This window comes from Pongo abelii, chromosome 18 (assembly GCF_028885655.2).
Source record: "Pongo abelii isolate AG06213 chromosome 18, NHGRI_mPonAbe1-v2.0_pri, whole genome shotgun sequence".
Lineage (NCBI taxonomy): Eukaryota > Metazoa > Chordata > Mammalia > Primates > Hominidae > Pongo > Pongo abelii.
In genome coordinates, this window is record NC_072003.2 from 80,548,999 (window position 1) to 80,574,621 (window position 25,623).

The following is a 25,623-nucleotide window of genomic DNA, read 5'->3' on the forward strand; positions in this document are numbered from 1 at the left end:
ATAGAGGCTCAGTATAGATGGCAGCACCCATGCCCTCACCCCGTTACCTCCTCGTAGTTGAAGATTCCCAGCTGAAGGCTGATCATCGTCTCCGCCGCATCAAAGAGGGTTTTGTAGGAACGGAGTTTCCAACCAAATATTAAGTTCGACTGTCATGGAAAGAATTCTCATGAACAGGGAAGGAGGCTGCCAAGGCCCAAAAAGCCTGCTGTTTCACAGTGGGTGGTCCGTGTCAGCCACTGCCCTGGCCGGGCTGGTCAAGCTACTGTACCTATAGGGGTGTGCAAGTGGGTGTGTGTACACAACAGGTTTTTGTTTGTTTTTTTGAGGGATGGAGTCTTGCTCTGTCACCCAGGCTGGAGTACAATGGTTCGATCTGGGCTCACTGCAGCCTCCGCCTCCTGGGTTCAAGCGATTCTCCTGCCTCAGCCTCACAAGTAGCTGGGACTACAGGCACACACCACCACGTCTGGCTAATTTTTATATTTTTCGTACAGACAAGGTTTCACCATGTTGGTCAGGCTGGCCTCGAACTCCGGATCTCAGGTGATCCACCCACCTTGGCCTCCCAAAGTGATAGGATTATGGGCGTGAGCCACTGTACCCGGTCCATAACTGGTTCTATATGGCCTGCATATATTTCTCTCTGTGGGTCTTGCCTGCAAGGCCACACATGTGTCTGTGTGAGAGTGTACATGTGTATGCCTGTGGGCATCAATATCTGCACATATGCACTTGTGTGTATGTATGTGTATATATGTGTATGTGTGTATCTATGTGTAGTGTATTTGTGTGCACATGCATGTGTATATATGTGTATGTGTGTGTATCCATGTGTAGTGTTTATGTGTGTGCATATGTGTGTATATTTGTATGTGTGTACGTGTATGCACGTGCATGTGTGCATGTGTGTATATATGTGCATGTGTGTATGTGCATACGTGTGCATGTGTGTATGTGTGCACGTGTGTGCATGTGTGTGCATCCATGTGAGTGTGTGTGTCATGTTTCTGGAAGTGCCTGCCCGGATGACCTTGTCCAGGACCTTTATTGTGTCCACGGCCTATTGATGATGCCCATCTTTGTGACCACCAGGATGAGGGAGTGCCCAGGGTGCCTCTGGGGCTCAGGCAGCCACCTGCTAAGCCACCACTGTGTTCCCCAGATGCGGCACAAATACCTGACAATGAGTCTGGGCACTCTATGGCTCCAAACTCTTCACTCTGGGGAACTGGGTTGAATGGACGATGGGCTTCTGCCTGGGTGAGGCCCTCCCCTCACTGATTTTTCCTCACCACAACCCCTCACTCCTAAGACTTTCCCAGGGCTGCGGTGTCAGAGGGAGGCCCAGCAGCCCCTGGTTCTGGCTCTGAGTTGGTGACTTTTGGTCCCATGGGACACTGCAATGTCCCTGCAGCCCAGACACTGCATGGTGGGCTGAAGAAATCCACATTAGCGTTTAGACGGGCGCTTTCACCAAAATCACAGACTCCAACTTTCCAGAACACACCCCCCATCACTCCCTCAGTGCACCCCACCTGTTTCCAAGGGTGGGAGAGGAAGATCGGGTGGGGCTAGGGATGGAAGGGGTCAAGGCTGAGGTGACAGGGAGGCAGAGTGGGGTGAGGGTTGGGGTGGAGCGGGGACTAGGATGCGATGGGCTGGTGGATGGGATGATCAGGGAGGAGTGAAAGGCAAGAGACTGGATGGAGACAGGGTGAGAATGGGGAAGGCCCTGGGGTAGGGACTGGGCCAGGACTGTGCTAAAGGCCAGAGGTGAGTGGAAGCCCAGGGCTCACATGGGAACATGGTGGGCAGTAGGGGGTGTGTTTAGAAGGACATCAGGATGTGGTGGGGGCCAGGATGTAAGAGGGGCTTTGTTTCTCACATTATCATAAAAAAGAATTGAAAAGGTAATGATTTTGGCCGGGCATGGTGGCTCACGCCTGTAATCCCAGCACTTTGGGAGGCCGAGGCAGGCAGATTACCTGAGGTCAGGAGTTTGAGATCAGCCTGGCCAACATGGTGAAACACTGTTTCTACCAAAAATACAAAAATTGGCCGGGTGTCGTGGCACATGCCTGTAGTCCCAGCTACTCAGGAGGCTGAAGCAGGAGAATCGCTTGAACCTGGGAGGCAGAGGTTGCAGTGAGCCGAGATTGTGACACTGCACTCCAGCCTGGGCAACAGAGTAAGACTCTGTCTCAAAAAAAAAAAAAAAAAAGAAAAAAAAAAAAGCCAGGCATGGTCGCTCATGCCTGTAATCCCAGCACTTTGGGAGGCCGAGGTGGGTGGATCACCTGAAGTCAGGAGTTCGAGACCAGCCTGACCAACATGGTGAAACCCTGTCTCTACTACAAATACAAAATTAGCCAGGCATGGTGGTGCGCACCTGTAATCCCAGCTACTCAGGAGAGTGAGGCAAGAGAATCGCTTGAACCTGGGAGCTGGAGGTTGCAGTGAGCCTAGATCGTGCCACTGCACTCCAACCTGGGCAGCAGAACAAGACTCCGTCTCAACAAAAAAAAGAAAATTTAATGTTTTCATTTATGTTTTTCTACACAGGGCCATGCTTGTCAATGTGCTCTTAGTGTTAAGGTGCTGACTGAAGTGGCATTGGCCCTCCCAGGCTCATGAGTCATGTCTTGGACAACAAGCACTGGCATGGCCTGTGGATGTCTCTACCTTCACGTCCCCACCTCTGCCCCAACTCAAGGACGTGGTGGTCCCATCCATCCCCCAGCAGAGCAGCAGTGCTCTGTGTGTGTCTAGGAGTTAGCCCTGTGCCTTCTGACCAGTTGGGAAGCCAGGAGAACTGGCACATCCAGGAGGGGTCTAGAGGCAGAAAGGAATTCTTCCCAAACCTGGACCCTTTCAGCACTAGAGCCTATGCCTCCTCACCCTACTCACCTGAGCTCTCCAGCCTTTGCCATTTGAGATGACTGGTGCATGAGCTCACAGCGAAGAGACCCTGTACTCAGAAGAGCCACCACCTTCCTTGGGTTCCCAGGGTCTCCCTAACCCTAACTGTCCACTTCCCACCACCAGTTAGCCTTGGCTTCTGCAGAGACCCACCCCAAACTTTTCCCAAAGCAGTTACTTACCACGATGGAGTAAGCCAGGAGCATGGTAAGGATGACAATGACAAAGCCTGAAATGTCGCCCCAGGCACGGCATAGGGCTGCCGTGATCATGTTCATTTTAGGATTCAACCTGAGCAGATGCCAAAGCTTCACTGTGGACAGGAGTACCAGAAAGGCAATCATGTAGCCAAGGGCGGCATCGGCTGCTGCTGTCTCACTGAAGCTGATGCCTCTGTGGGACCAAAATGCAAAGGCTGGGTCTTAGAAACCTTGAGCAGTTCAGCCAGAACTCATCTAGATGCAAGATTAGACTTATCGGCATTTCAGGATGTGGGATTAGTTTTATCATCATCTCACAGGCCATCAGGTCCAGAAACAGGTCTGGGAAAGAGAGCCATCCCAGTTCCCCCAGGTAGGTGGTGATGATGATGATGAGGAGGAGGAGGAGGATGCTGGGAATTGTGGTATGAGAGCGATAATGACAATGACAGTGATGATGATGGTGATAATGCTGAAGATGATGGTGATGGTGACAAAGATGATAATGGTAGTTGGACTTCATGGTGTGCACTGGTAATCCTAGCTACTCAAGAGGCTGAGGCAGGAGGATCACTTGAGTTCAGGGGTTTGAAGCTGTAGTGAGCTATGATCTCGTCAATGAGACGGCAGCAGACCAATCAAGATGTGGTTTTCTCTGGGATGTTGGACTCAAGACATTTTTTTTTTCTGATCTGTTTTTAAAAGTTTTGCAGTCCAGGCGTGGTGGCTCACACCTGTAATCTCAGCACTTTGGGAGGCCAAGGCAGGCAGATCACCTGAGGTCAGGAGTTTGAGACCAGCCTGGTCAACATGGCGAAACCCTGTCTCTAGCAAAAATATAAAAATTGGCCAGGCATGGTGGTGCATGCCTGTAATCTCAGCTACTTAGGAGACGGAGGCAAGAGAATCTCTTGAACCCAGGAGGCAGAGGTTGCAGTGAGACGAGAGCATGACACTGCACTCTAGCCTAGGTGACAAGAGCAAAACTCTGTCTCAAAAATAAAAAATAAATAAAAATAAATAAAAGTTTTATGAAGCCATATGGTATTTCTTGTTAACTGAAAAACTTTGCAGCCACGAAAAGGAACAAAACCACATCCTTTGCAGTGGCATGGATGCAGCTGGAGGCCATTATCCTAAGCGAATTAACACAGGAACAGAAAATCAAATACTGCATGTTCTCACTTATAAGCGGGAGCTAAACATTAGGTAGTCATGGACATAAACATGGAAACAACAGACACTGGGGACTGCAAGACTGGAGGGAGGCAGGCAAGGCTTGAGAAACTATCTACTGGGTACTGTGCTCACTACTTGGGTATCGAGGTCATTCGCACCCCAAACTTCAGCATCACGCACTATACCCATGTAACAAACCTGCACATGTACCCCCTGAACCTAAATAAAATTTGAGGCCAGGCGCAGTGGCTCATGCCTGCAATCTCAGCACATTGGGAGGCTGAGGCAGGAGGATCACTTGAGGCCAGGAGTTTGAGATCAGCATGGGGAACAATGTGAGACTCATGTCTCTATAAAAAAATAAAAAATAAAAATTGAAATTACTTAAAAAAGAAAAAAGAAAAACTTGTGAGGCCTGCCTTCTAGCCATTCTACAGAAGAAGACTTTTCGAACAGGCTCAAGGTGACACTACCTTCCCGAAGCTCTGTGATCTGGAGAGCTTTCCCCATGCTCTCCTCCAAGGTTGGACCTACTAAGGGCAGCTCTCTACAGGGCCACACTGAGGGACACAAAGCACAGACTGGGTTTGCCACCTTGGGTACTGGCCAGGCCTCAGTGAGAACCATCCTTTTACCCAAATCTCCTGCCTTCCAGAATCTTCCTTCCCTTTGAGCAGACTGGAGTTGCTGGTATAAACGGTTGCTTCCGCCTTTGACTCCAGCAGCTCCTTTCTTCTATCTCTCTTAAAAGACCTAATGCTGGCTGGGCACAGTGGCTCGCACCTGTAATCCCAGCACTTTTGGAGGCCGAGGCTGGTGGATCACCTGAGGTCTGGAATTCACAACCAGCCTGGCCAACATGATGAAACCCCATTTCTACTAAAAATACAAAAAATTAGCCAGGCGTGGTGGCAGGCGCCTGTAGTCCCAGCTACTCTGGAGGCTGAGGCAGGAGAATCGCTTCAACCTGGGAGGCAGAGGTTGCAGTGAGCTGAGATCGCACCATTACTTAAACTCCAGCCTGGGCAACAAGAGTGAAACTCTGTCTCAAAAAAAAAAAAAAAAAAAAAAGAGAGACCTAACGCTGTCTCATGCCATTTAATTGCTTATATATGTGGAAAAAATAACAATACATAAGCCCTCTTTTATTTTTATTTTATTTTTGAGATGGAGTCTGGCTCTGTCGCCCAGGCTGGAGTGCAGTGGCACAATCTTGGCTCACTTCAACCTTCTCCTCCCGGGTACAACCGATTCTCCTGCCTCAGACTCCTGAGTAGCTGGGACTATAGGCGTGCGTCACCATGCCCGGCTAATTTTTGTGTTTTTAGCAGAGACGGGGTTTCATCATGTTGGCCAGGCTGGTCTTGAACTCCTGACCTTGTGATCTGCCCCCCCCACCCTCAGCCTCCCAAAGTGCCAGGATTACAGGCATAAGCCACTGCGCCCAGCCTGGCTTCAGTATTTTTAATGTCTCCTTGGAGTTATTCTCATATGTAGCCAGGGTTGAGAACCATGCTTTAATATGGCTAACTGCCTTCATAAAGGAGGGCTGGCTGGGCATGGAGGCTCATGCCTGTAATCCCAACACTTTGGGAAGCCAAGGCAGGAGGAACGCTTGAGCCCAGCAGCTCGAGACCAACTTGGGCAACAGAGCAAGACCTCATCTCTACAGATAATTTAAAAATTACCTGAGCGGCCGGGCGTGGTGGCTCATGACTGTAATCCCAGCACTTTGGGAGGCCAAGGTGGGCAGATCACGAGGTCAGGAGTTTGAGACCAGCCTGGCCAACATGGTGAAACCCCGTCTCTACTAAAAATACAAAAATTAGCCGGGCGTAGTGGCGTGCACCTGTAATCCAGCTACACAGGAGACTGAAGGAGGAAAATTGCTTTAACCTGGGAGGCAGAGGTTGCGGTGAGCCAAGATGGTGCCACTACACTCCAGCCTGGGAGACAGAGCGAGACTCCGTCTCAAAAAAAAAAAAAGAAAATTACCTGAGCGTGGTAGCGTGAGCCTGTGGTCCCAGCTACTCAGGAGGCTGAGGTTAGAGGATCGCATGAGCCCTGGAGATCAAGGCTATAGTGAGCTGTGATCACACCACTGCACTCCAGCCTGGGTGACAGAGCAAGACCCCATCTCCAAACATAAATAAAAGAGGCCATAAGCCCTCTTTTATTAGGCATGAGCCACCATGCCCAGCCCGAAGCCTTCAATACTTAAAAGAGAAAAGCAGGGTAGAGAGGAAAGAGGGATGGTCTGGTGACACTATTGAATCCACATGTTGCCAGAGAAAAGGAGCAGGTAGGGGAATAGTCAATGATGTATTTGTCTCATGCTCAGTAAGTGGGCACGTCACATAAGATAAGGTGAACATGGAGCTGCTGCCTGCGGAGATCAACCTTTTAGCTGTAACTCTCTCTTTAGGAACAAAACGAAAGGCAGTTTCTTGCATGACCCAACTTTCAGCTTAATTTTTCTTTTTCCTTTTGGCAGAGTGCATTGGGGTCCCAAGATTTTATTTTCCTTTCACGCAGCTTAACCTCTCCAAGCCTCATTACATGTGATTTCCTCATTTGTAAACAAAAGGATGATGAGGCTGGGTGCAGTGGCTCACGCCTGTAATCCCAGCACTTTGGGAAGTCGAGGGGGGCGGATCACGAAGTCAGGAGTTCGAGATTGGCCTGGCCAACATGGTGAAACCCCGTCTCTATTAAAAATACAAAAATTAACCGGGTGTGGTGATGCACACTTGTAATCCCAGCTACTGGGGAGGCTGAGGCAGGAGAATGACTTGAACCCAGGAGGCAGATGTTGCAGTGAGCTGAGATCATGCAAGAGTCCATCTCAAAAAACAAAACAAAAAAAGGGATGGTGACAATATCATCTCTTAGAGGTCTCAGGAGGATTCAGGTGTAGGTGAGATGAGACACTGCTTGTAATGTGGTGTTTTTATGAAAGTGTATGACATTTAGCAATAACTCAATACATGTTAGCTATATCTATAAAACGAATGAATGAGTCAAGAAACCCAATGTTTCCAAGCAAAGGAGGGGAACCTGGAGCCACACAAGTTAGGCTTAAATTAATTGTCTGCCACATTTTAGCTGTGTGGCCTTGGGGAAGTCACATGACCTCTCTGAGCCTCAGTGTCTTTGTCTGTTTTTTTGAGACCCAGTCTCCCTCTGTCACCCAGGCTGGAGGGCAGTGGCGCAATCTCGGCTCACTGCAACTTACTCTTCCTGGGTTCTAGAGATTCTCCCACCTCCTGAGTAGCTGGGACTACAGGCGCCCGAGTAGCTGGGACTGCAGGTGTGTGCCATCACGCCCAGCTAATTTTTGTATTTTTTGTAGAGATGGGGTTTCACCATATTGGCCAGGCTGGTCTCGAACTCCTGACCTCAAATGATCCACCTGCCTTGGCCTCCCAAAGTGTTGGGATTACAGGCATGAGCCACCGTGTCCAGCAATTTTTCCATTTTTAGTAGAGTTAGGGTTTCACTGTGTTGGCCAGGCTGGTCTCAATCTCCTAACCTCAGGTGATCTGCCAACCTCGGCCTCCCAAAGTGCTGAGATTACAGGCATGAGCCACCACACCCTACCCTCAATGTCTTTGTTAAATGGGGCGATGATAACACTGACCATCATCAATTCTGATGATGATTCCCTAGGTGAATACATCCTGCCTACCCCATAGTGGACACTTAGTGTATGGTAGCAGAGGTGAGCTTACTGGGGCCATAATACTTGCAAAGGGCCTCTCCTTTGCAAGGTTTTGGAGAGCCTAAGCAGGATGCCCCATGGTCCTATGTTTTGGGAAGATTTGCACAAGATGTTCTATTTTGTCTGAGTCCTCTCAATCGTACTCACTTGCGGCTGGCCCCACACCTGAATCTAGGTGGCAGCTAGAGTTATGTCTACTAGGAGTGCCCCTTTATCCCCTGAGGGTCCACAGCATTCCAAAACCTCCTTCTGACCCCTGGGCCTCAAACGGAGCTGTAGGAAGAGGGACCAGTGTGGGGAGCTGGGGGGCAGAGGAGACAGCCACTTACTCCTCGCTGTGGTTCCGGCAGCGCTGGAGGTCCCTTTCGGCCAGGACAGCCCTCTTCACAAACACCGCCAGGGCGCTCCAGCTGGCCAGGATGATGGCCAGCTCCAGAAGGTTCCACTTGCTGCGGAAATAGCCCCACGTCTGCTTCCTCATGTGCTTGCCCTGGAAAAGGAGCGTGAGGTTGTGGCCATGACTGCCCCCCGCCAAGGGCTGCTCCCTCCCCATCCCGGAGGGCCCTCTGGCAGGAGGCTTCCCCAGCTCTGGCCCCCATGCACAGAGTGCCCGGGCCTCTCCCCAACCTTGTGCACAGACCCATTGAGGCGGGATAATAGGGCCTGGAGGCAGGGAACCTAAGAACTATATCAAATGGAAACACTTCAGCTATGACAGGAAATATCCTCTTCATTTACATAGGGTGTACCCCGAGTAAATGACTTTGTAACTTCACTTTAACCTCTTCATTTACATAGGACGTACACCGAGTAACCAATGGAAACCTCTAGAAGGTTTTTTTATTTTATTATTATTAATTAATTAATTAATTAATTAATTTATTTATTATTATTATACATTAGGTTTTAGGGTACTAAAAGGAAATTCTTTTTTTTTTTTGAAATGGAGTCTCCCTCTGTTGCCCTGGCTGGAGCGCAGCGGGCCCCATCTCAGCTCAATGCAACCTCCGCCTCCGGGGTTCAAGCAATTCTTCTGCTTCAGCCTCCTGAGTAGCTGGGATTACAGACGTGTGCCACCACACCCAGCTAATTTTTGTATTTTTAGTAGAGATGGGGTTTCATTTTGTTGGCCAGGCTAGTCTCAAACTCCTGACCTCAGGTGATCTGCCCGCCTCTGCTTCCCAAAGTGCTGGGATTACAAGTGTGAGCCACCGAACCCAGCTGGCTGTAGTTTTGCAACATGAAAAGAGTTCATCCTTCTGGAGATGGACGGTAGTGGCAGTTGCACAATGATATGAGTGGACCTAATGCCACCAAACACTTAAAAGTGGTTAAAATGGTAAATTTTATGTTACGTATATTTCCCACAATTAAAAATAAATAATTTAGGCTGGGCACAGTGGCTCACGCCTGTAATCCCAGGACTTTGGGAGGCTGTGGCTGGCAGATTACAAGGTCAAGAGATCCAGACCATCCTGGCCAACATGGCGAAACCCTGTCTCTATTAAAAATACAAAAATTAGCCGGGCGTGGTGGCGGGTGCCTGTAGTCCCAGCTACTCAGGAGGCTGAGGCAGGAGAATCGCTTGAACCCTGGAGGCAGAGGTTAAAGTGAGCCGAGATTGCGCCATTGCACTCCAACTTGGTGACAGAGAAAGAATCTGTCTCAAAAAAAAAAAAAACCAATAAAATAAGTAAATAAATAAATAATTTTAAAAATTGCTGAGCGTGGTGACTCATACCTCTACAACACTTTGGGAGGCTGAGGCGTGACAATCACTTGCGCCCAGGAGTTAGAGAACAGCCTGGGCAAAATCACAAAAACAGGCCGGGCATGGTGGCTCACGCCTGTAATCTCGGTACTTTGGGAGACCAAGGCAGATAAATCACTTGAGGTCAGGAGTTCGAGACCAGCCTGGCCAACATGGTGAAAACCCTGTCTGTACTACAAATATAAAAATAAGCTGGAAATCTCTTAAACCCAGGAGGCGGAGGTTGCAGTGAGCAGAGAATGCACCACTGTACTCCAGCCTGGGCAACAGAGCAAGACTCCGTCTCAAAAAAAAAAAAAGAAAAAGACAAAGCCTCATCTCTACAAAAAGTACAAAAATTAGCTGGATGTGGTGTCACACGCCTATAGTTTCAGCTATTCAGGAGGCTGAGGTAGGAGGATCACTTGACCCCGGGGAGGTTGAGGCTGCAGTAATCTGGGACTGCGCTACTGCACTCCAGCCTGGGCAACAGAACCAGACCCTCTCTCTAGATAGATAGATACATAGATAGTTAGGTAGTTTTCTTTCTTTTCTGCCGTTGTGGAGAGGTTTTCTGGATAGGCAGGAGACTTAGTTTTAATTAAACTTCCCCAACAGGTGTCACAAGTTCAAAAGAACGATCCTGCATGTGTTCTTCATCTTCCTCCCCATCTTTTCCCTTTCACTCAAGAGAATCTTCTATTTTTGTACCAGTTTCCCCTCCTGCCCATTCTTTTTTCCTCTTCTTTCTTCCTTTCTTTCCTTTCCTTCCTTTCCTTCCTTCCTTTCTTTCCTTTCCTTCCTTTCCTTCCTTCCTTCCTTTTCTTTCTTTCTTTTTTGCCAGGGACAGAGTTTCGCTCTTGTTGCCTAGGCCTGGAGTGCAGTGGTGCAATCTCGGCTCACTGCAACCTCTGCCTCCAGTTCAAGCAATTCTCCTGCCTCAGCCTCCTGAGTAGCTGTAATTACAGGCATGTGCCACCACGCCCGGCTAATTTTATATTTTTAGTAGAGATGGGGTTTCACCATGTTGGCCAGGCTAGTCTTGAACTCCTGATCTCATGATCCACCTGCCTTGGCCTCCCAAAGTGCTGGGATTACAGGCGTGAACCACCGCGTCCAGCAATTTTTTTTTTTTTTTTTTTTTTTGGAGACAGAGTCTTGCTCTGTCACCCAGGCTGGAGTGCTGTGGCAGGATCTCAGCTCACTGCAACCTCTGCCTCCCAGGTTCAAGTGATTCTATTGCATCATCCTCCCAAGTAGCTGGGACTACAGGTGCCTGCCACCATGCCCGGCTAATTTTTGTATTTTTAGTAGAGATGAGGTTTTGCAATGTTGGCCAGGCTGGTCTCCAACTCCTGACCTCAAGTGATCTGCCCGCCTTGGCCTCCCAAAATGCTGGGATTATAGGTTTGAGCCACTGTGCCCTTCCTACCCACTCCTAAGGAGGAAGGACTTCCATTTGACTGGTGGCAGGCTAAGTTCACTTTTACAGTAAAGGGATGGAGAGTGGGGAGATTTTTAAAACTGCCCAAGCAGCATTTTGAGAGAGATTTGTAGGTTTTGGAGAGCAGCCTTCTGAAGCAGCTGCAGGCAGAGTGTGGAGGTGGTTGGAGGAGGGCAGTGAACCGTGGAGGCGGGTGGTGAACAGATCTGCTCTGAGGTTCTTGGACAGGTGCGTGGACTGAAGTTGCTGTCTGATGACTGTTGGCCATTGGGCTTGAACTGATGATGCTCAAGACCAGGTGAGTGTGCTGCTTCATGAGGCTGATGCTGTGGATAGGGGTTGAGTGTGACGGTCAGGGGTCAGACTCCCTGTGTTTAAATTCTGACATTGGATAAATGACTTAAAGTCTCTGAACTTTAGTTTCCTACTCTGAATTGGAGCCCATAGGACCTGTCTCCTGTTGTTGAAGGAGAAAACACATACATTCTTAGCACAATGGCTGCTATGCAGTAAGCACTCAAAAATATCAGCCTTGCTTTAAAGAGGGTGTTGGAGAAGAGGGTGGAGGGCCAAAATGCCCCGTTTTGGGAATCTGGTTTGCATTTTTGTCAGGAGGGGAGTAGCTTCCGGTGTGTTCTCATCATCGTCCAGCCTTTAGCATCATCAACATCTGCACCTTTGGGTGCAACATGGCGATAAAGGTGGCAAAGGGAATGTTGCCTAACTCCCAGTGACCGTGGGTGGGAACAAAAGATGCTAAGAGACCCCACAATCTAAGTTCAGAGGACTTCCACACCCAGCTATAGGGTCACTTCCCCATACCATCCCCTACCCTGGCTCTTTGGAAGGTCTCAGTTCAGTAGAAACAGGACCCATCCTCCTCTCCCTTCCCCACCCACGAAGGACCCCCCTTTGAGTTCTCAGTTCCTGAGGAGTACCAACCTTGGGTCCTTCCCATGCCCTGATCTAGCAGCCTAGATCAGCCCTTTGCCCAATGGAAGGACCAAAGTTCGCTCCCAGCAAACACCTAAGGCAAAGCCCTTTCTCGGCTGGGTGCGGTGGCTCATGCCTGTAATCCCAGCACTTTGGGAGGCCAAGGCAGGCGGTTCACGAGGTCAGAAGTTCGAGACCATCCTGGCCAATATGGTGAAACCCCATGTCTACTAAAAACACAAAAATTAGCAGGGCGTGGTGGTGCATGCCTATAGTCCCAGCTACTCAAGATGCTGAGGCAGGAGAATCATTTGAACCCTGGAGGTGGAGGCTGCAGTGAGCCAAGATTATGCCACTGAACTCCAGCCTGGTGACAGAGTAAGACTCTGTCTCAAAAAAAAAAAAAAAAAAGGAAAAATATCCTTTTCCCATCCCACTTGCAAGGAAGAGGAGAGGAGTTGGTGAGGCACCAGGCACCCCTGCACCCCAAACCCTGCTCATGAGCTATGAGTATGCCCCTTACCTGCACCACCATGTAGTAGAGGAGGAAGAGGAAGTAGATGAGCTCTGCCGCCAACACGAAGGGGTGCCAGCCGTCGGTGAAGGGGTACAGGCGGAGGCTCTGCAGGGCCGTGTGCGTAAAGAAGGTGCCTGGGGAGCAAAGTGCGTTCTGCTCACTCTGGGCCACCTGCTCGCTCAGAGCCATGGCTTCTGACAGGAGCCATCAGGTCAGATGACTCAAGGTCAACCCCTTGAGGGCTGGCTGGGGCCAAGGAAAATCCAAAGTTATTTCAGACCCGAAGGACTGAACATGGACACGTGGTAGACATCGAAGACAGCGGATGCAACAGAAGGGGCGGAGGGGCTGCAGTGGAAGGTTCTCCCCTCCCCTCGGCGTTTGGTGTTGGCCTTTTGGGCACAGACACCTCCAGATAAAGCACATCCACCCATATAATGACAATTGACTCCCACTTGGCTTATTTAAAGCCGTTTTGGGCCGGGCCCAGGGGCTCACGCCTGTAATCTCAGCACTTTGGGAGGCTGAGGTGGGCAGATCATAAGGTCCGGAGATTGAGCCCATCCTGGCTAACGTGGTAAAACCCCGTCTCTACTAAAAATACAAAAACTTAGCCGGGCGTGATGGCGGGCACCTGTAGTCCCAGCTACTCGGGAGGCTGAGGCAGGAGAATCGCTTGAACCCAGGAGGCGGAGGTTGCAGTGAGCCGAGATCGCACCATTGTGCTCCAGCCTGGGTGACAGAGAAGGACTGTGTCTCAAAAAAAAAAAAAAAAAAAAAAAGATACACACATAAACCCAAAAAGGATTTGGAAGAAACTATTAGCAATGGGGAATGACAATGGGAATTGAAAGCCCTTCATTTTTCACAGTTCTGAATTTTGTTTTTAAAACACAAACATATATTCCTTTTTTTTTGAGATGGAGTCTTGCTCTTGTTGCCCAGGCTGGAGCACAATGGCACGATCTCGGCTTACTGCAACCTCCACCTCCTGGGTTCAAGTGATTCTCCTGCCTCAGCCTCCTGAGTAGCTGGGATTACAGGTGCCTGCCACCACGCCTAGCTAATTTTTGTATTTTTAGTAGAGATGGGGTTTCGCCATGTTGGCCAGGCTAGTCTTGAACTCCTGACCTGGTGATCTGCGCCCCACCCCCCCACCCCTCCAATGGCCTCCCAAAATGCTGGGATTACAGGTGTGAGCCACCACTCCCGGCCTATATTACTTTTATAGTTAAAAACGTAATCTAATATTTTCTAAAAGTTTGGTATTCACTGGAGAGGAGGTTGGCTTTTAGGTAAATTGACCATTAGCTGAACAGACTATAGATTGGTTTTTAGAAGACTGTGATCAGCATTTTAAAGGGGGAAGGAGGCATGAAGAAGAATAAATAGAATACAACACAAAATATGAGAGCCCATCACATGTAGTTTTTTGTTTTTTAAATTTTGTAGAGACCAGGTCTCACCATGTTGCCCAGGCTGGTCTTGGACTCCTGGGCTCAAGGAGTTCTCCCACCTTGACTTCCCAAAGTGCTGGGATCATGGGCGCGAGGCACCATGCCCGGCCTCATGGAGTTAAAGTACATGTTATTTGTGAACATTTCATCTTGGTTGCATGTGTGCTGGATTATGATGTAAAACGTACTTTGTGCTGTGCACTGATGTATGGTGAAATATTATATTAGGTGATATGATCTGTTACGTCACATTCTCCCTTGCTGTCGCTGCCAGCTCACCACCCCCAACCCCAGCAGACAGGGAAGCTTGGGATTAGGCAATGGATAAGCTGCCTTTGGACTCTGAATAGGCTGTTTTACGATAACTTGGGCAACTAGGCCAGAAAGATGGGGAGAATTCAGGTGGGGGGCCCTAATGCTTTGCCTTCGGGGGCCCAGGGACTCATGGCTGCAGGGATAACCAACACTCACATCTAGATTCACTAAATAACTATTTGCTCTGGAGCTCTGGTCCTGGGGTGGCTGCACCCAGGTAGGTCAGGAGCCCCAGCCCAGGGGAAGGAGTATCTGTCTTCTGAAGCCCTGCAGAGGGTTCCCAGGCGAGGCTGCCCACCCAGGGCGCTGGTCTCTAGCGTCAGCGTGACAATGCAGAACAGGTTGACGTTGGCGTTGTAGACAGTGAACTCCACAAACACAGCTCTGGTCAGGGCGTCCAGCCAAGTGTTGTCAAAGAGATAACGGAGAATTCTGCAGGAAAGAGTGGCATTGGGGCATTGCCATCCTGCAGGGGCTCCATGTCCCCACAGCCCCTTGACTGAGGCCAGTACTTCCTGTCTCAACTTCTCCCTCTGTTTCTGCTCTGCTCCCTAGTCCACTAGGCCAACAGGGCTGCTGCTGGGAGTGGTCACATTTTGTAGCCCACGCTGTGATATGGTGGCACCCCTCATCTCCTGGCCATCAGAGCAGAGATTCTCAAAGTGTGGTCCCCACACCAACAGCATCAGCATCACCTGGGAACTTGTTGGAAATACAGATTCTCAGGCCCACCCTAGACCTACTGAGTCAGAAACTCTCAGGGGAGCCCAGAATGCGTGTTTTGATGAGCCCGCCAGGATTTGGATGCTTTTTATTTTTTTTTTTTTTGAGACGGAGTCTTGAACTGTTGCCCAGACTGGAGTGCAGTGGTGCGATCTCGGCTCACTGCAAGCTCTGCCTCCTGGGTTCACACCATTCTCCTGCCTCAGCCTCCCGAGTAGCTGGGACTACAGGCGCCTGCCCCGGCACCCGGCTAATCTTTTGTATTTTTAGTAGAGGCGGGGTTTCACCGTGTTAGCCAGGATAGTTTCGATCTCCTGACTTCATGATCCGCCCGCCTCGGCCTCCCAAAGTGCTGGGATTACAGGCGTGAGCCACTGCGCCCGGCCTCGGATGCTTTTTACGGTTTGAGAGCCGTGGTGTTAGAAGAATCATAGTCCGGGTGCGGTGGCTCACATCTGTAATCCCAGCACTTTGGGAGGCTGAGGCAGGTGGATCACCTGAGGTCAGGAGTTTGAAACCAGCCTGGCCAACATGGTGAAACCCTGTCTCCACTAAAAATACAAAAATACAAAAATTAGCCAGGCGTGACCGGGTGTGGCGGCTCACGCCTGTAATCTCAGCACTTTGGGAGGCTGAGGTGGGTGGATTATCTGAGGTCAGGAGATCGAGACCAGCCTGAACAACATGGTGAAATCCTGTCTCTACTAAAAATACAAAAATTCGCTGGGCGTGGTGGCGCATGCCTGTAATCCCAGCTTCTCAGGAGGCTGAGATGGGAATTGCTTGAACCAGGGAGGCAGAGGTTGCAGTGAGCCAAGATCACGCCACTGCACCTCAACCTGGGTGACAGAGCGAGACTCTGTCTCAAAAAAAAAAGAGAAAAAATTAGCCGTAGTGGTGTATGCCTGTAATCCCAGCTACTCAGGAGGCTGAGGCATGAAAATCGCTTGAGGCTGAGATAGAAGAATCACCTGAACCCAGGAGGCAGAGGTTGCAGTGAGTCAAGATCATGCCACTGCACTCCAGCCTGGGTGATAGTGTGAGACTCTGTCTCAAAAAAAGAAAAAATGGCCGGGCATGGTGGCTCACACCTGTAATCTCATCACTTTGGGAGGCTGAGGCAGGCATATCACCTGAGGTCAGGAGTTTGAGATCAACCTGGCCAACATGGTAAAAACACTGTCTCTACTAAAAATACAAAAAATTTAGCTGGGCGTGGTGGCACACACCTGTATTCTCAGCTACTCAGGAGGCTGGGGCATGAGAATTGCTTGAACCTGGGAAGTGGAGTTTGCAGCGAGCCGAGATCACGCCAATGCACTCCAGCCTGGGCAACAGAGCAAGACTCTGTCTCCAAAAAAAAAGAAAGAAAAAGAAAAAAAGAAGGCCGGGCTGATGGCTCATGCTTGTAATCCCAGCACTTTGGGATGCTGAGGTGGACGGATCACCTGAGGTCAGGGGTTCAAGACCAGCCTGGCCAACATGGTGAAACTCCGCCTCTACTAAAAATACAAAAATTAGCTGGGTGTGGTGGCGTGCACCCGTAATCCCAGCTACTCAGAAGGCTGAAGCAGGAGAATCACTTGAGCCCAGAAGTGGAGCTGGCAGTGAGCCAAGATCATGCCATTGCACTCCAGCCTGGGCAACAAGAGCAAGACTCTGTCTCAAAATAAATAAATAAATAAATAAGAATCATATAAAACATCAGGGACTTAGGCAAGCGGCTCCCATGAGCTCCCAGAGATCTGTCAGCCTGGTGTGGTGGAAAGAGCACATGCCCTGAAGGTGGTGGAGGGATCTGGGTTCAAATCTTGGCTGCCTCCTGGACAAGCTAATAACTTCTCCAGGCCTCGGTTTCCTCATCTGCCATGGTGTGGTTTTTTGTTGGTTTTTTGTGTTTATGAGACAAGGTATTGCTCTGTTGCCCAGAATGGGGTGCAATGGCAATCATCCCTCACTGCAACCTCCACCACCTCCTGGGCTCAAGTGATCCTCCCACCTAAGCCTCCCAAGTTGCTGGGACCACAGGTGTGCACCACCATGCCCGGGTAATTTTTTATCTTTTTTAGAGGCAGAATCTCAGTATGTTGTCCAGGCTGGTCTCGAGTTCCTGGGCTCAAACAATCCCCCTGTGTCAGCCTCCCAAAGTGCTGGAATTATAGGTGTGAGCCACTGTGCCCGGCTCTACAACGGTGTTAACACCAGTGCCTTCAGATCATTTAGAGAACATGGAGGGACGTGTGTGTATGTGTGTGTGTGTGTGTTGTGCGTGTGTAGTAATGATAGTTGTTATTACTTCCAGTAATAATGATGGGCCTGTAATATGCTGTGTCCCCAGTGGGTCTGCATCCTGCTTGGTACATAGCAGCAGACAGAGAGAGAATATCTTTCTTTTTTTTTTTTTTTTTTGAGACAGTTTCGCTCTTGTTGCCCAGGCTGGAGTGCAATGGCGCAATCTCGGTTCACTGCAACCTCTGCCTCCCGTATTCAAGCGATTCTCCTGCCTCAGACTCCTGAGTAGCTGGGATTACAGGCACCCGCCACTAATTCTTTGAATTTTTAGCAGAGATGGGGTTTCACCATGTTGGCCATACTGGTCTCAACTCCTGACCTCAGATTTGAGGTCAGGATCCTTCCGCCTTGGCCTCTCAGAGACCTGAGATTACAGGCATGATCACTGCACCCAGCCACCAGAGAGAGAATATCTGCAGTCATTCCAATTAGCAGGAAAAATGCCTCTTATTCTGAAATAGACTATTCCTGGCCTTTCCTTAACTCCAGGAGACCCTGTTTGTAGACAGAGTACAGGCTGCACCATCACAAACCACCTTGGTGCAATGATCATACAATGGAGGAAACTGAGGTTCACACGGGTCTGCTAATTTGCTTGGGCTACACAGCTAAAAGGAGCAGTGCCAGGGTTTCAAATCTAGGTCTCTTGTCTCAAGGGCATGTTGAGTCAGTCTTCATGGATCCTGAGCATCCCTGCACATTCTTACTGGGTATTCTAGGAATGCAAGGCCGTGCCTGTGCTTTAGCCAAGCAACTTCTTAGGGCTGTATTTGCAGTGTGCAACCTTGTGGGATGAGGTGATGCCTTCCTTTGGACAAAGAGTAGGCTTCTTTCTGCTGCTGTAAAAGCATCAAATGCCCCAGGCTCCAAATTGCAGGCACATGCAGGCATCTTTCACGGCCCTTTGTGGGCAACAGACTCAAACCAATGTAATGTTCTTCTATGACTTTTGCTGTAACAAAATCCTTTGTCTCTGACCCAGGAATCTTGCGTCTTCTGCCAGCATCCATGAAACAGTTAACAGGCTAGCTTGTTGGCTTACAAGTAGGGTAAAACCTCAGACTTTGCATAATTCTTGACAGATCCTTAATTAATTCCCTCTTGCCTAAGGGTGCACTGCTTTGAGTGGTAGTGAGCTCCGCATCTCTGGCCTGGCTCTAGCAGAAGTAACCAGGCTGTGAATGCTAGAGAGAGACTTTCCTTCCAATTCTGAGATGGCTCAGTTCCCAGGGACCTGAAAATACAACCTGCATGATTCTGCATCCTACAGCCCTCCCACAAGGACCTGAATGAACTTGGCTCAGCCCTGTTTTGAAGACTACATTCCCCAAGCAGATGTGGACTCTAGCAAAAGACTTTACTCAGCTACAAATGAATCAAGTCAACCTTACCTTGACGCGCTTTGGCGATCAGTCCCCAAGGGGACCACGTAGCCTCCTCCCCGGTACACAGTGAGTTTGCCCCAGATGGGATACCCTCGACGTTTGTCCTGGCTCTGGTACTGCCAAGCCTGGGGAAAGCTACTGCCATTACTGAGGGCAGTGGCATTCCAGCCTTCCCCATAGTCTGCTAGGTCTTCAGCATCCAGGGAATATGGTGCACGGCATCCGTTGAGAGACGCCTGCAGCTGCTGGGCAAGAGGGCAAGAGCTTTCCCGGACCCTCACTTGACGAATCTGGGCACTGCCAACCAGCTTGGAGTTCCCATCAGTGATAAAGCCTAAAAAGAAAAACAAGGTGGGTAAATCTAGCAGTCAAAATCATCTTAACACATTCTAAGCTCCCTGGCCCAAGGCTAATGTGAACTTCAGCATACCCATTATAGAGACAGCCCAGAGAAGTTTATCGCCAACTATAGGCTACATTTACCCAAATAACCTCACCATCTCTCCATCTGAAACCTACTGTGCTTCTGCACAACTTCTCTTAGGGAATGGAACCTGCCACCCCGTCATCCACCTGGACATGCCTGTGCCCTTTCTCCTCAATCCTCCATCCCAGTGGTCACCACATCCTACCCATCCTACTTTTTCCGTGTCTTATGTGCCCATCCCCCTCTCTCCATCACCACTGTCCCTAGTCCCTGCACCAGCCCTCATGCTGTGTCCTCAGCATCCTAACTTGCTCACCTCCCCCTACCCCTTTTTTTTTGAGACAGAGTTTTGCTTTTGTTGCCCAGGCTAGAGGGCAATGGCACGATCTCCGCTCACTGCAACCTTCGCCTCCTGATTCAAGCAATTGTCCTGCCTCCGCCTCCCGAGTAGCTGGGATTACAGGCACATGCCACCGTGCCCGGCTAATTTTTTGTATTTTTATTAGAGATGGGGTTTCTCCATGTTGGCCAGGTTGGTCTCGGACTCCTGACCTCGGGTGATCCACCCACCTCGGCCTCCCAAAGTGCTGGGATTACAGGTGTGAGCCACCGCGCCCGGCCAACTTGCCCACCCTTTACTCCAACTTCCACATGCTTCCAGAGTGATCCTTCTACACCACAGATTTGTGCCACAGCCTCATGTAGAAATTCAATGGCGCCTCATTTCCTCAAGGATGAGATACGCACTCCTGAGATCCTTCACAATCTGGCCTGTTCATCTCTCCTAGTTTGCTTCTCATTGATCCTTAACTCACACCCTACACGAGAGTCACACTTAACACCCTGTGGTTCCAAGAACACACATCCCATGGCGTGAGAGGCTGGGTTTTTCTCATGTTGTTCGTTCTGCCTGGCACTGTTTTTGCCTAGCTGGTTCAAGCTCTATTATCACTCACTTAGGAGGTTCTCCACTCTGCATCGGGGGAAGGGAAGGTGGAGAGTCCCCCCTTGTGCACACCCAGCCTTCTGAGAGTCTCTCCTTCACAGCATCTGGTGCTGTGGTTATTGATTGGTTTTCTCCCTCCCTCGCTCCCTTCCTTCCTTCCATCCTTCTTCTCCTCTTCATCCTCCTCCTCTCTTTCTTTCTTTCCTTTCTTTCTTTCTCTTTCTTTCTTTCCTTCCTTCCTTCCCTTCCTCCCTCCCTCCCTTCCATCCTTCCTTCCTTCCTTCCTTCCCTCCCTCCCTCCCTCCTTCCTTCCTACCTTCCTTCCTTCCTTCCTTTTCCCTCTCTCTCTCTCTCTTTCTGTCTTTCTTGACAGAGTTTCACTCTTGTCACCCAGGCTGGAGTGCAAGGGCGAAATCTCAACTCACTACAATCTCCTCCTGCCTCAGCCTCCTGAGTAGCTGGGACTACAGGTGCACGCAAACACACCCAGCTAATTTTGTATTTTTAGTAGAGATGGGGTTTCACCACATTGGCCAGGCTGGTCTGAAACTCCTGACCTCAAGTGATCCACCTGTCTCGGCATCCTAAAGTGCTGGGATTATAGCTGTGAGCCACTACGCCTGGGGTGTTACTGGTTTTCTTTTCTTTCTTTCTTTTTTTTTTTTTTTCAGATGGAGTCTTACTTCTTCACCCAGGCTGGAGTGCAATGTCGTGAGCTCAGCTCACTGTGACCTCCGCCTCCGGGGTTCAAGCAATTCTCCTGCCCCAGTCTCCCAAGTAGATGGGATTAAAGGCATGTAACATCATGCCAGACTAATTTTTGTATTTTTAGTAGAGATGGGGTTTCACCAGGTTGGCCAGGCTGGTCTCAAACTCCTGACCTCAAGTAATCTGCCTGCCTCGGCCTCCGAAAGTGCTGGGATTACAGGCGTGAGCCACTGCGCCTGGCCTCTCTCTCTCTCTCTCTTTTTTTTTTTTTTTTTTTTTTAAGACAGAGTCTTGTTCTGTCTCCCAGGCTGGAGTGCAGTGGTGCAATTTTGGCTCACTGCAGGCTCTGCCTCCTGGGCTTAAGCAATCCTCCCACCTCAGCCTCCTGAGTTGCAGGGACTACAGGCATGAGGCATCACATCCGGCTAATTTTTGTATTTTTCAAAGAGGCAGGGTCTTGCCATGTTGCCAGGCTGGTCTCGAATTCCTGGCCTCAAGCAATCCTCCCGCCTCAGCCTCCCAAAGTGCTAGGATTACAGGTGTGAGCCACCACACTCGGCCTGGTTTTCTTATGAGGCTGATGCTGACAGTACCCCACGTCTGTTCCTAGCCAGGAGAAGCCACAAGGAGGCTGACACAGCCCCAGGGCTGCAGGACTTACCTGGGGGGTGACCATACAGGTTGCTCACGAGGGTGGTGTTGGCCCACTCAAAGAACTCTCGGAAGCCCAGCACACCTGAAAAGCCCCTGGTGAAGCTGTGCTCAAGGTGTCTGTTGAGGTGGTAGGCGCTGGGGTCCCTCTGCCCGTAGGCCATGAGCAGTAGCATCCACAGGAAGCCCAAGTATGCTGGGGAGGGAGGCACAGCCCCTGGTCAGGCAGGATCCACGACTCCCACCCAGTCCAAGTCAGAAAATGGAAATGCCCCTAGACCAGCCCCTTGCCCCTGTGGTGACAATGGGACCAATCTTTATAGAGGTGGCAGAGAGGAGTAAATCACAGACCATGGGATCTCCTGCCTAGGTCCAAATCCCAGCTCTGCCACATCTCATCCAGGCGCCCTTCACAAGTGACTCTATCCCTCCTTGCCTCACTCTCCCCATCTATGAAATGGGAATAACAATTCCGTGATGAGGAGATCAGTTAATATTAGAAAGCACTGGCCGGGAGTGGTCGCTTATGCCTGTAATCCCAGCACTTTGGATCACTTGAGGCCAGGAGTTCAAGACCAGCCTGGCCAACATGGTGAAACCCTGTTTCTACTAAAAATACAAAAATGAGCCGGGTATTGTGGCACAAGCCTGTAATCCCAGCTACTCAGGAGGCTGAGACAGAAGAATCGCTTGAACCTGGGAAGCGGATGTTGCAGTGAGCTGAGATCACACCACAGCACTTCAGCCTGGGTGACAGAACAAGACTCCATCTCAAAAAAAAAAAAAAAAAAAAATTAGAAATCACATAAAACAGTGTTTGCAGGCTGGGCATGGTGGCTCACACCTGTAATTCCAGCACTTTGGGAGGCCAAGACAGGTAGATCACCTGAGGTCAGAAGTTCATGACCAACCTGGCCAACATGGTGAAACCCCGCCTCTACTAAAAATGCAAAAATTAGCCGGGTATGGTGGTGCACGCCTGTAGTCCCAGCTAACTGGGAGGCTGAGGCAGGAGAATTGCTCAAACCCAGGAGGCAGAGGTTGCGGTGAGCCGAGATCGTGCCATTGCACTCCAGCATGGGCGACAGAGCGAGACTCCATCTCAGAAAAAAACACAAAAAACCAAAAAACAAAAAAAACAGTAAAAACAGTGTCTGCTACATTAAGTATTTCTTAAATAGAATTTTAAAAAATGGGGTATTTGCCATGTTGCATGGCTGAGGGTATGGTGGTGAAGACAAACACATTCCTGCCCTTATGGTGCTCACCTGTCTTGTTGGAGACAGGTGAGTGTGACATAGAGGACCTTTTAGGTGCAAATATTTAGTGTGGGAGGCTGGACATCACAATCACATGAGGGATCAGGTTCTTAGTGAACCAGAACCTTTGGTTCCTGGGCCTGGGAATCTGAATTCCAAGACCCTCCCCTGTCCCCGCAACCACCTCAGAAGACTTGAATGGACGCCAATGAGTAGGACTCCTTGGGGGCATGCACTACATGCTCTCTCCAAGGTCCACAGTAGGACTGAATCCCAGTGGTCCACCTAAAATCCACCTGTCAGGCACCCTCTGTCGGCTTCCTTCCCTCTCCGCTGCCCTTTCTCCTCCAACCAGTGCTTTCTAGGACCACCTCCCAAATCAGCTACTTGCACCCAAATCTGCTCTGGGAAATCCAGACTCAGAGACTCCCTGAGGTGTGAAGGCTTTTGACCAGAGGGGCCAGGGAAGCCACGCTGCAGACACAGTGTTTAGGCTGAGATTTAAAGAATACGAGGAATTAGGCCAGGCCCAGTGGCTCACGCATGTAATCCCAGCACTTTGGGAGGCCAAGGAGGGCAGATCACTTGAGGTCAGGAGATCAAGATCAGCCTGACCATCATGGCAAAACCCTGTCTCTACCAAAAAAACAAAAATTATCCGGGCGTGGTGGTGTGCATTTGTGGTCCTAGCTGCTCGGGAGGCTGAGGCAGGAGAATCGCTTGAACCCGGGAGGCAGAGGTTGCAGTGAGCCGGGATTGTGCCACTGCACTCCAGTCTGAATGACAGAGTAAAACTATCTCAAAAAATAAAATAAAAAATTAAATAAAAAATTTAAAAATCTTAGGCCAGGCGCGGTGGCTCATGCCTGTAATCCCAGCACTTTGGGAGGCCAAGGCGAGTGGATCACCTGAGGTCGGGAGTTTGAGACCAGCCTGACCAACATGGAGAAATCCCATCTCTACTAAAAAAAATACAAAATTAGCTGGGCATGGTGGCGCATGCCTGTACTCCCAGCTACTCGGGAGGCTGAGGAAAGAGAATTGCCTGAACCCGGGAGGCAGAGGTTGCATTGAGCTGAGATCGTGCCATTGCACTCCAGCCCAGGCAAAAAGAGCAAAACTCCGTCTCAAAAAAAAAAAAAAAAAAAATTAAATATCTTTAAAAAGGCCGAGCATGGTGGCTCACACCTGTAATTCCAGCATTTTGGGAGGGCAAGGCAGGCAGATCACCTGAGGTCAGGAGTTCGAGACCAGCCTGACCAACATGGTGAAACCTTGTGTCTACTAAAAATACAAAAAATTAGCCGGGCATGGTGGTGGGTGCCTATAATCCATCTACTCAGGAGGCTGAGGCAGGAGAATCACTCGAACCCAGGAGGTGGAGGTTGCAGTGAGCCAAGATCTCGCCATTGCACTCTAATCCGGGCAAGAAGAGCACAACTCCGTCCCCCTACAAAAAAAAAAAAAAAAAAAAAAACAGAAATGTGGTCAGGCGCAGTGGCTCACGCCTGTAATCCTGGCACTTTGGGAGGCCGAGGTGGGAGGACTGCTTGAGCCCAGGAGTTTAAGACCAGCCTGGGCAATATAGTGAGAACTTGTTGCTACCAAAACTTAAAAAAAAAAATCAACTGGGTGTGGTGGCTTGCACCTGTTGCCCCAGCTATTTGGGAGGCTAAGGTGGGAGGATTGCTTGAGCCCTGGAGGCAGTGGTTGCAGTGAGCTGAGATCATGCCACTGAACTCCAGCCTGGGCCCACCTGACTTTTGACAACACCCCAAACTTCTACCTCGATATTCTCCGACAGATTCTTCATAGGTATGAGCTGACCACCAGGGCTGGTCACACGGAGGCCACCGACAGTCCCGCTGACATCAAAGTGGCTTTGGGCTGGAAAGGGGCTCTTTGGGAAACTCATCATCTGAAACCAAGAATAAGGAGTGTTGGCCAAGGCCCCTGAGGAGCTGGAGGGTGAAAGACAAGATCCTAAGACTCAAGGAGCAGTAGCCCTGGCGTGTGGGGCGGGTGGGGCCTGCCTTCCGCTGCTGCTGCTTCCCCTGCCATGTTTCCAGCCTCAGGGCTGAGGCTGCAGAGAGCCTGACCTAGAGGACCCATATCAGACTTGCTTTGGCTGAGCAATGACTGGAATGTAAAACCATCCAAGTCTTTTTTTTTTTTTTTTTGACACAGAGTCTTGCTCTGTCACCCAGGCTGGAGTGTAATAGCACAATCTCGGCTCACTGCAACCTCCGCCTTCCAGGTTCAAGCGATTCCCCTGCCTCAGCCTCCTGAGTAGCCGGGATTACAGGTGAGCACCACCACACCCGGCTAATTTTGTATTTTTAGTAGAAACGGGGTTTCACCATGTTGGCCAGGCTGGTCTCGAACTCCTGGCCTCAGGTGATCCACTCTCTTCGGCCTCCCCATCCAAGTCTTTCTTCCCCAAAAGCCAGTAAGTCTTTAAGAGAAAGATGTTTGCTTTCACTAGAGCTCAGGGAGTACACAGTTGGACATGCTTTAATTTGCGGATGGAAAAGAGCCTGGGTTGGCCATTTCCAAGTTATGACACTAAGCTGGAAGAGCTTTATTTCCAGTGACTACCTGAATCAAGGCTGTTGGAGAAATTTTGCAGCACAGTGGAAAGAGGGTAAATCTGGGAGCCCAGAGGTCTGGGTCTGAAGCCCGGCAGAGCCACTTACTTGTGGCTTTGGGAAAATCATTGAACCTCACCGGTACAGCGGGCATCATCATACTAAACACAAATGAGCAAATGCACGTGAAAGTGCTCTACAAACTG

The 25,623-nt window shown here is 49.9% G+C and overlaps 1 protein-coding gene across 1 annotated transcript in view; it reads right to left on the reverse strand.

Annotated features, from left to right (window-relative positions):
* The window catches only part of LOC100451910 (polycystin-1-like protein 2), a 37,262-nt gene that overhangs the window by 7,838 nt on the left and 3,801 nt on the right, over positions 1-25,623 (reverse strand). Inside the window, exons 5-12 of the mRNA XM_054534424.1 lie at positions 24,591-24,747; positions 21,581-21,766; positions 18,845-19,172; positions 14,737-14,870; positions 12,673-12,800; positions 8,352-8,512; positions 3,105-3,315; positions 48-149 (exon numbers count right to left, since the gene is read on the reverse strand). Coding sequence (XP_054390399.1) covers positions 48-149; positions 3,105-3,315; positions 8,352-8,512; positions 12,673-12,800; positions 14,737-14,870; positions 18,845-19,172; positions 21,581-21,766; positions 24,591-24,747 — 1,407 coding nt within the window. The remainder of the gene's footprint in view (positions 1-47; positions 150-3,104; positions 3,316-8,351; positions 8,513-12,672; positions 12,801-14,736; positions 14,871-18,844; positions 19,173-21,580; positions 21,767-24,590; positions 24,748-25,623) is intronic.